This window comes from Trachurus trachurus (assembly GCF_905171665.1).
Source record: "Trachurus trachurus genome assembly, chromosome: 13".
Taxonomy (NCBI): domain Eukaryota; kingdom Metazoa; phylum Chordata; class Actinopteri; order Carangiformes; family Carangidae; genus Trachurus; species Trachurus trachurus.
The window spans coordinates 30,802,438-30,813,520 of record NC_139892.1 but is presented as its reverse complement, the minus strand read 5'-3'; the positions used below and the strand labels follow the sequence as shown (position 1 = coordinate 30,813,520).

At 41.1% G+C, this 11,083-nt stretch overlaps 1 protein-coding gene across 1 annotated transcript in view; it reads left to right on the top strand.

Moving 5' to 3' along the window:
* Positions 1-244: 244 nt before the first annotated feature.
* The window catches only part of igsf9ba (immunoglobulin superfamily, member 9Ba), a gene marked incomplete at both ends in the record, with an annotated part of 62,582 nt that continues 51,743 nt past the window's right edge, over positions 245-11,083 (top strand). Inside the window, one exon of the mRNA XM_083984709.1 lies at positions 245-308. Coding sequence (XP_083840835.1) covers positions 245-308 — 64 coding nt within the window. The remainder of the gene's footprint in view (positions 309-11,083) is intronic.

Here is an 11,083-nt window from a genome sequence, read left to right as displayed (position 1 = left end):
CACTATGCGCTCGTAAAACGGCTCCGTCTACTACAAACGCGGCGGTGCAGGTGCTCTGTCTCTTCGGGAGAGGATGCGGATGGAAGGACGGGGGAGGGAAGGGATGAAGGGAAACGCCACGAGGAAAGAAAATAGGATATGAGAAGAGAGGCTCGTGCTGAGAGACCGTGAGGTGCAAGGTCGAATATGAGAGATTGGTTGAACGGGGCACTTTGCGTGGTAATAGCTGGTCGGCAATAGTACTATGATTTGGTATGTGGCCACTCTGATAGCAAGTGTATTCAGCACCAGAGGAACGGCCGCTCAAGGTGAGTTGAAGTGCAGTATATCTTGTGCCGCACATAGCATATAATTTCTGCTGTCTCCGTGTACGCGTGCTGCTGTTTTTTTGCAGTTGCATGGCATTTTTTTGTGTGTGTTGTATGTAAAGAACTGTGGGGCTATTTCATTCTAACAAATGGCTGCATATCTCACATATCACGTGAAAGTTCAGCCCTGGTTAAATCGTATAAGGGTAACAGCAATTGTCTTGAAACGGCCCTGCTCATAACGCTTGATAATATCAGACATGGGATCATTCACATGCCAGTGGTGGAAATACTAGTGACCATCCGTAATTGAGCATGACAAAGAGAGCTTGATTGATATGTCTGTGGGTTAGGCCTGTATTGTGATGTCTGGGAGGCTCATTTTGTGTGATATAGCAACGAGTAAATTGGAAAATAACGTCCCCCCCGCTTGCTGAGGTGGGGGGAAATGTGTGCATTGTATCATTGCAAGCAGTCCCATTTGAGTTCTCCAGAGAGGGGTGTGACCGTCTCAGCCCTCAAGATGGAAAAGTAACTAAATAATGCATCACGTGTCAGATAATATGCACTCTTGGATTTGACAGAGCCCATTGCTGCATGCATGGGATTCGTATGCTGAATTCCACATAGCACATGGACTGGGGTCTCAGTGTTGTGTGTGATGCACTGAACACGTATAAGCTGCAAGGCTTTGCCTAGTGCTTATCTTAGTGCTTCATAAACTAGTCATTCCAGGAGCTACAAACTGCACAATATCCCTTTTGTTCATATTTTTTTCCCTGAGCACTCTGTATTGACCCATGTACTTACTTAACCTTGCTCTTCCACTTATGTCCAGATGAGGGAGACATGTGCCAAGCTGTCGCCTGGTAACTGATCCCAATGACCCCATACCCAGTCAAAACTGGTCTGCTCACAGGTCTGGCTCCTCCTGTGATGACAGCCACATCCAAGCTAAGCACATTGTAAAAAAAACTTCCTCTGATAATGCAGTGAAACACGTTTGATTTAGGAACGGAGAACCTCTCAGTGCAACCATTGCTTAAAGCACAAATTCTCTATTTTATGGAGGCATAGATGCGGCTTAATAATGTCAGTTCAGAGGTGTTCTCTGGTATCGGCACTGCACTAAAGGTGATTTACTTTTATATTATAGGCTGCGCAAGACAGTCGCAAACCACAACATATTAAAAATGAGAGCTGGTTTACTTCTTCTATTACAGTGTCCCAGAATATTGTGTTTGATCATTGTCTGGTGCGACAAGGAAACCACTGAAATGCATGTCAACACCAACTGTGACTTATTTTTCATCTCTTATTGCCAATGTTAAAGAAAAAACAGAAAACCGTCCTCAGCGTTTGAGGCTTTTGTGACAATAGGCCTATTTAAAGTCATGATTGCCAAGAGTCAAATATCTTTCTGTTCAGCATAATCTGTTTACAGATTAAAGCACATTAGGAAATAAGTCAAGATAAAATATTGAACCAAAGTTGACATTTTGGACTTCAATTAGTTTTTTTTTTGTCACTGTGATAATGCCAGGCAATTAGCAGAGCCGTCATAAAGTCTCTTATCCCATTCAGTGAGTAGTGCTTCATGTAGTCATTTGTTGTTTTTTCACTTTGGGTTTATAGTGGGTTTAAAAAGCAAAATATGGCGTATTAATTTCTGAGCATATGAGTAGTATGCTAATCGGTGGATTTTGACCAGGCCAGGACGTAGTCCTCCTGTTCCCAGGTTTTGCGCTAAGCTAAGCTACGTGATCTGGCAGGTGGCTCCATGTTCATATACTGTGCAAGGATGCGTAGTATTGATTCTTCCATTTAACTCTCTCTGTGAAAGTGAATAAGCAGGTTACACAAAATGTCGAACTATTCCTTTAAGAAATGGTAATTGAATAAGCTGCCACTCTTGTACTCTGGTACAAAGCTACAGATCACATACCATCCCATTGCAAAGCAAAGGCTAATGATATGCATGTTAGCTGCTGCAGCAGCTGCCCTCTCCATCGAGAGCCAATCTGACCCCATCCTGTTGGATTGGATACAATACTAACAAAATGGTGGTTCATGCCTGAATCCAACTGAACAATTAGACAAAAAATGCTTTAGAGAAAGTTTGATTGGTTTTCTGTGGTCAGATGTGGAGTAGCCTAACAATCCTGATAATATGACTGAATCCACTTTGCTAGTTTTCTTCCATTAATACATGAGAGATTCAGGTCAGATTTCCAGGTACCAGGTATTTATACATAAATAAAAACAGATGGTCGAAAATGGACATGCTCCAAAACAAACAAAAGAAAAGTAGGATTGGGGCAGCTCAGCTGAGCCGAGACTTGGATCCTTTCTCATGAGTGGTATTTTGGCATATTTGCACTTTGCTTAGTTTTAGGTATAAACAAAAGACCACCAAAGTCTAGAAAATATCGACCTTTGATGTTATGAATAACATCAAAATAGCACAAACTTCCTGAAATAGTTCATGCTAAATTACAGTGTTGCAGTATCTGCACATATCAACAACTTTATAGTGTGGAGCTAATACAAATACATTATGAAGTTAGGTATAGCGATATTCAGTTTGCTGCACCATTGGGTTTTTATAATGGACTGCTCCATTAAATTTTACAGATGTATATTTAAATTCAATGAAAATTAGTGCACACTAATTAAGTCCAACAATGAGAAATTTGTTGTTCTAACTAAATTTTAATTGACTTTATTGTGATCAAGGCCACAGAATAAAACAACTGTTCTCAGCCACTGTGCAATATTTGAACAAGTTAGGTGAAGAAAAAAAAAACTGGTAGTAAGAAATGTTTGCCTCATGTATAGTGGTTTATAACCAGTTTAGGACATCAGTCAGTGATTCATACAGAATTGCACAGGTATGAGCAATCAGTCACAGTAAGTGGACAGTCAAAGAAGTTTTCTTGTGCCAAGGGCCCATTGGGGAGACAGCATATGGTCAGGGAGACTCGAGGTTAGTTCAACAAAGTCAACGGTGACTTGGCAACCAATCAAGGTGAGGCAAAAGGGACGCTGATGGCAATATATAAGTAATTAAATGTCATTGGCTGGTGTTGGAGAGTGGTATATTTGAAGGACTATTTTCAGTGTGAGTCATTGATGGCAGACTGGTTCTCCTCTCAGGTCCTGTGCTGGGACTTGGTGTGTGTGTGTGTGTGTGTGTGTGTGTGTGTGTGTGTGTGTGTTTTTTTTAAAGCGTTTGAGCTGGCTTTTGGCCAGATGGTATTCATCTGTAATTCCCTTCTTGTGAGCCGGCTCCTTGATGTTTCACAGGGTCCAGAGCTCCCTCGTGAACCGTGCCTTGACACACTTGTTCTTGTCACTGGGTTTCTTCCGACGGCATGTTTCTTTAAAGACGGAGAGATATATACTAGAAGCAGACAGGATTGTGAAGGTGTCAAGACTGTCACTCACGTATCTGAGGCCTCCCATTAGTGCTGAAGCGGCATCTGAAAACCCTCCCACTGTCTCTGTGGGTCCAGTTTCAGATAGATTTGGCTGTCTTTTGGTTTTTGTCCTGATGTTGGGAGTGTCTGGGACATTGTATGAGGCTGCTTCCCATGAGATGCTTGAGAAAATGTTTTGACAGCAGTGTTTTAATTTGTCTGACATCTAAAGTGTTTTCAAAAGTTTTAATGATACGAGTATGGGACATGAGTGCCCTTTCTTCCCACATTCACTTCCCTTTTTCCATGTCAACTCAAAACTGAATACTAATTTCAGTTGTTTTTTTTGGCTCTTGGTAAAGAACAAGCAAAAGTCAATTATGGTGAAGTTTCTACTAATTCTAATCTTAAATTGTATTTTCTGCAGTGGCCTGTTCAGTATGTCCTGAGTGGCTATTTTGCATGTATTTTCTTTTTTCTTCTGAGTATTGTTGTTGTTGTGCCATCAAAAACGGAGAAGCTACTCCTCTCCAGCTCACAAACACAAACATAGTGTACTTGTGAACATATTTTATTTTTGATGGACTTGACTGATTGTGCATTCACTGCACGCGTTTGTGTGTCTTCTGAAAGTGAGATGTTTTAATCACACAGCGCTATGCAGCAAATGTTGCAAACCAACACTGAAGTTCTTGTAAATGCTGCACACTGCCAAGTACCTTATCTTTCTGTGCTGAAATTCCTTCTGTGTGTTGCCGTAGTGACAAATCCGTTGTGTATGATGCACAACATACTGCATTTTCAGTTCTTACCAATGGTGTTATGTTAAGTAGTAATGGAGCACTCACTACTGTGTCACTGCTGACTAAGCTTGACCCGCAGAAGCAGCAGTACCACGTCATCCTTCTCATTCATTCACTGATTACTATTATGACCTTTTAGAGTGGAGGTGCAGTAAGACTCAGAGCCTTTGCTTAAGTAAATGTACCAATAATACACATTTACAAGTAAAGGTCCTGCATAAAGACCCACATGTATTAGTAGCAAGTTGTGAAGCATCAAGCATAAAACAACTCATAATACACAAAGACCCACTGAGAACATTATCATAGTATACTAGATTCGAACTTTTACTTTGTAAAAGCCACCAGTAAATATTAAAATGTTAAATGTCAAATGTTAAAAAATGTCCATTGAAGTTCTGCAGAACCTGATGTGACGTCTTTAGATGCCTGTTTGCAAAGTATGAGATCCTCTCATCCCCTTGTTTTACTATTTTTGGTTAACAAATGGCTGAAATGGATAATCAATCATCGTAATAATAGCTGTGTATTACTGCCCATTGCCTTGTCTCCCACTGTAAAAAGGCAGGAACAATTCCCATCACATAAAAAGGAGAAGTTAACCCCAAATCTTTAGTTCACTTGATCTGCAAGAACCAAGACCAGGATCACTGAAACTCCATCGCACAATTCAACCTTCACACTGTCATCCTTCCATCCTTGTCGTTAATGCTCTTCATTTGTAGCAGTGTTGTGTACTCGCTGCCCTCACCTACCCAATATTTTAAAACTACTGTATGTCAGCTGAACATATTTCCTAGATGGCTGCTTCATCTTGCTGTACTGGAACGATCTCCCCCCTGATTCTTGGTCCAGCCAGTTTTCTAACAGACTCACAGTACAATACAACTTCATCTCTCTTATTCATATTTTTTTCTGTGCCGTACTTTCTCGCTCACAGTCATGAGTAAAGCTTCGTAATGAGCTTAGAAAAGGGCCTGTGCTCAAGCTGTGGATGGCAGACTCTCAGCACTGGGCATGTGCCAGCTCTTTCTGGTGATGCCCCATCCCCCCCCACCCCCCGCCTCCCCCTCATATCTCTCTGCCCCCACCCCCCTCCATCAGTTCAGTCTAGTCCCAGCCGAGTCTCCTTGCAAACGAACCCTGCAGCATTCTGGGAAAGCCAGTTCCCCAGTTCATGTGGTTGTGGTTGGAAGGACTAACTCTCAGCTACTGAAAATGAATGTAGTGTTATTTATGATAATAGAAAAACAGTGTGTTATGTGTTGATATTACACTTACTGTAGGCTCAGTTTATTTATCTGTGCACCAAAGACGCACAGTCCCTCAGTCTTATCATACAGCTGAACAATAAATATTTATAGACCTGTGATTAATCAGGCAGCCAACTGATAAATTAACGTAATGATTTAAGAGAAAAACCAATAGCCAGTGGGTCCAGCTTATGTAGTGCCGTTTGCTGAGGTCATGCTTACGTTTACAATTATGAAAGTTTCTCCTGGAGTTTAGTGTCTGACAGTAGGATCTTATCTCATTTGGGCTTGTAAAAAAACAAACAAAAAAACATTGTGGTGACAAAAAGTTTGTCTACATATGTCATATCCATCAAAGTTTCTTGAAAAGTCCTTCTTTTGCTACATATCAATTGATTGGCATGTATGAATCACGCTGGATGAATTGCAAACTTGGCTTTTAGCTACTTACTTCGCACCCCACTCTCTGTGACATTTTATATATGAACCTTTTTGTGTGTCGTTCAATGTGTTGTTATTGTAGGGTTAGGGGTCAGTTACTAGACAAAGGACCCGCCATGAAATCAGACAAGACCAGGCCGCAGTGATTCAAGCTGATGTGATCATCAATGAACATATTAATTGCACCAAGATAATTGCAACTTTCAGTCTGATACAGCAAGTTTTGAATTATGCCATGTTCTACCGACACTCAACATCACTTTTCTTTATACATAAAGCTGTAAGAATGTGCTCATGATTATGTTGTTGGATGGTATGTTGTTTCTGGAGTGGAGTATCTGGTTGAGAAATGTCTTCCAGTCAGTGTCCATACAATTAGACAGAGTGTGTAGTGGTTTTTGAATATAAAGAGAAGTCGCTGGCCCCTCTTCAATCCAAGGTTTGGAGTTGGAGATAAGGATATGGACACTTGTATGCACTGAACAGATAAAATCGAGGCACTTCATTAAAAAAGGCAGAGTGGATCGTCTTCAAGAGGGTGGCCATGTCTTCTAAATGATAGTGAGCTAGAAGTACTTTTCATGGTTCTATGAGGAGGAGGTGGATGAAGGTCTAGAGGCTGATAGAGGTTTAACAGGTTTTAAAGAAAAGGCTCCTACCATCATTCATCCTGGAGCAAGACTGGACTCTGTCCCAGAAAACACCTCCCACCCTGTTAAGGGTGTCCTGATGAAGCAGTTTAGTCAACTCTTTGAAAGAGCTATCGGGCCGGTGCTGTGTTTCCTGCACATGCAGCTCCCACCGCAATGTTAAACTACTATTTATTCTCACTTTGGACTAATAACCATCCTTCACTGTTTTCCTCCTCTGTCTTTGAGAGAATGCAGATGCTGAACCCAACATCCCAACTGTTGGTTTGTTCTGATGTCTGTCTGCACTCATCAGTCTTTACAAGTATAATCTATCAAACTGGGTTGTTGGCTGCCACCTGCTTGTGGTCCAGGCATCATATTTCATGCTCAGTTTCAAATTACCCTTGTAGTCCTGAAGAAGCAGACCTGCAAAATATAATATTTGACGCAAAAACTGGGCTTTTAGAGGCAGATAAATAGGAGTAGTGAAAACAGAGTTTGTACAGTGTAGTATTTATTTAGGCTACATTACAACATTATACTGTAAAATATATGACACAACATCTTATTTTGATGCAGGTAGAAACAACTCCTATATGTTTGCAGTACTTTGAAACATTTCAATTTGCCAGTTACTTGAAGAAGATTTTTGACATTAATCATGTACAATTGGTTAAAGGGATAGTTCAACATTTTGGCAAATTGGCCCATTGTCATAATCCCCTGATTTAGGAGTAGGTTTGTTACCTTTAAAGCTACAGTTGGTAAGTTGACGAAAGTGAAGGTAAACTCCGCAAATTAGCCATAAACGCACCCACAGAAGACGTACCGTATCCATAGCAACCGGAGACTCCATAACGATCTCGCCTCTCTCTCACCCAACACAGGGGGAGGGGGGTTGACAGAAGTGAAAAGAGGGAGCTGAAGGTGTATCGTCTTGAAATTTCTGACCAAATCGCGGACTTTACTTTCACTTTCGTCAGCTTACTACGACGTGTACGAGCTGCGATTGGCCGCTCCTCCTGCTCCCTCTACCTGATTGGAGGAGAATCGTCGGTCGCGGTGGATTCTGGCAAATACGATTACAGGCTGTAGGTGGAGCCAGAGGAGTTGGATTTTGCCCTAAATTACCCATTTAATGTCCAACTATCAGAATATAGTGACAGTTCCAGCAAATATGACTGAATAATTGTTACCAACTGAAGCTTTAATTGTCGGCGCAAGCTATTTTTAGAATGGCGGAGCAGAGCCGCGAGCTGCTCAGAGCTACACACACAGAGAAGCGCGCATGCATGACAGCACTGCACGGTAAAAGCGAAACTCATATACGGTCCAACCCCGGTCGCTACACCCCCCACCCACCCCCTGGTCGGATGATCCGACCACCCGCCACAGTCTCCTCCCGCACACCTGTGGGAAACACTGCTATCAGATAATAACGGAAGGTTACGAGACAGAGTCGTTTTCGAGGTAAATTCATGCAAAACCGCTGATGCGCGTTCCAGTCGGGGGCAGTTTTTCGGCAAGCAGTCTCTGCCCCTTTTCCGTGGTTGCAACTCTTTGCAGACCCTGATCGTGCACGCGATTGGTGCTCGAAGAGCGGTACGCACAGAGGAGGGAGAAAAAGAGACAGAAACGGCGGCTTGACTGACACATCAAGATCCAATCATCGAGAATGTTGCGTTAAAGATGATTGGATGGTGTTTTTCCAGGCTTGTTCGTTCCACAGGTGACTGACTTTTTCAATTTTTGTGGAAAAGTATTTAAATTACTTGGTTGCAATCGGGGTGTGGAGAGGATTTCAAGCAGTTCAGTAAAAAATGCCACAGAATAAGATCCCCAACCCTACCTTTATTATTGTAGCTTCCTTTCTTTTCTTTTTTTTGCTCTTGTAACCTTCCAGTGTACCAGACACATGACACAACAAAACAAAACAAATAGAAAAACTAAAACAGAGTTATTGTTTCTATTTGTTTTGTAGACTAAAAATATGCATGTCTGTATTATTTACATTTTTGTTTATAAGAAAGTAATTTTATTCATATAGCCTATAAGTTAGATTGCAACTAAAACTTATTTTCATTGTTGATCAAACAAGTCATGTAGTAAATGAAACGTCCAGAAGTGGTGAAAAATACTTAAGATTTCCTACAGTCCAAAGTGTTCTATTTTAATAGTTTGTTTAAAACACACTATTAACTTGACCAAACAAGTATCTGGCATTTTTGCTCGAAAAGTTACTAAAATGGATTGTTGGCAATCAAAAGAGTTTTAAGCAAATTGATGAATCATTGCAGTGTTTATTTATGTTCATTTACCATGGACGAAATCTTTTTATATTCTGTCAAAAAACTAAGAACATTTTCATGATGCTTGAATATGAAACAACACTAATTGTGCTTTTAAATCTCATGGTATATACTAATGCAAATGCTGACTGATAAGATATTCATAATCAGTACTATCTTCATCTCTCCTCAAAGCACCACTGCACTTGCTATGAACTTGCTCCACCTTCAATCAAGAACACATTTCCTACAGCTAAAAGGAACTTTACAATCCTGAATCAGTCATGTCTTTATTCTATTTTCGGGGAAACACATATGCATCTGCACAAGAAGCACTTACTTGTAGAGATAACTGTTGAATCCACACCAAGCACACTTATGTCACTCTGCGCTGCAGCTCAAGTGTGTATGTGGGAGACTCATAGAAAGAGGAAGTGAGCATGAGAGAGGGCGGGAGTGAATGGGAATTATATGGAAGTGGATACGCTGATGGGAAGATATGTGGAGCCGATTGTTGGCCTGTGGATGTCTGAACAGTTCACATGTAAAGCAGGAAAGGCTGTTGCTTTGACTTTTTTTTCACTCACACTGTTACATTATGATTTATTGATGCTGAATAAACACAGGCTCATAAGCAGCTGTAATTAGGCAAGCCACATGAAAGCTCTAATAAGCGCTATCAGCCTCTTTGTGTAATTACTTTAAAACACCTTGGCTAAAGCATTTATAACTCTTGTAAAAAAAAAAAAAAAAAATAGAAGAAAGAAAAAAAATGCTGTGAGCGACTCTAAAAATGAGTGAATCATGGCTGGACTGAGGAATTTCTATGACTTACAGCTCCTGCCAAAGATGCCCTGTAATGTGCACCTCTGGTAGTGCAGTTCCTAGCAATGTTGGTCCGCCCTTTGTGCCTTTGGCAAGCCAAGCCCATTTCACACCTCCCTCTCGTTCTCTCCGCCTCTCTCTCTCTCTCTCTCTGTCCTCACTGTGTGTTCGAGCAGGTGTCAGCACATCCATTGTATCCCTGACTGAGCATTGCTTGTCTGGGAGGAGAACTTTGCCATTAAAGAGAGCTAAATAATGAAGAGACCAAATCCATCTTGTATTGTCCCTGTACAAAAGTAAAGGCAGCAGACACTGAGGTTGTCTGAATGCCACCTTCTGGAAAGTAGCTCCTGCTCTGCAGACTAGTAGAGTGTAAAATGGATGTACTTTGGGTTTCTTTACTGTAGATGGCAAATTTAACAACAAAGATAAGGCTGTTTGCTGACCTTGTGAAAACCATCTGCTGTACTCTACTGTCTGAGAACTCACCTGCTAACTTACCAGCCTAGGAGGGTAAGGTGAGAAAACCTAATTCATTATTCCACTAAGATGTGTAGCTAACAACTAAAAATGCAGCATCAGAGTCTGTTGCATTAATAAGTTTCCTGTGTCTAGATGAGGACATTAGTGTCTCATGTCGTTCTTCTTTCAATATTTATGATTTTTTTTAGCAGCCTTTAAGTTGTCCAAGCTCTAAATATTGTTGCTTGACAGAGGAGGCGAGTTCATGTTTAGTAAGCAGGTGAAAGACCCACGGTGTTGTTTTCTTTCTTCGTTTTTTTCTCCGCTTTTAAATGTAAATGTTGTTTGACTTGCTTACATCAGCTACTGTAACAGAGACTAGTTTGAATTTGACATTATGACTTTGTTTGTCTATGGAAACAGACTTGGTGAATAAATCATGACGTACTGTAGGCTACATGAAGCGTGTGATATAAACGACCACTCAGGCATCGACTCATACTCAACTGGAGTATGTGAGTGGAGTTGTGACTCATATCCTTTAAGTAAGAAGGTAGAGCGCCACCATCACCTCGTCTCAGTCTCTAATGCCCATTTGCTGCAGGTGTTTTTCACCAGTCACATGCACATTAATCTGTATCAGTGAGTGTGA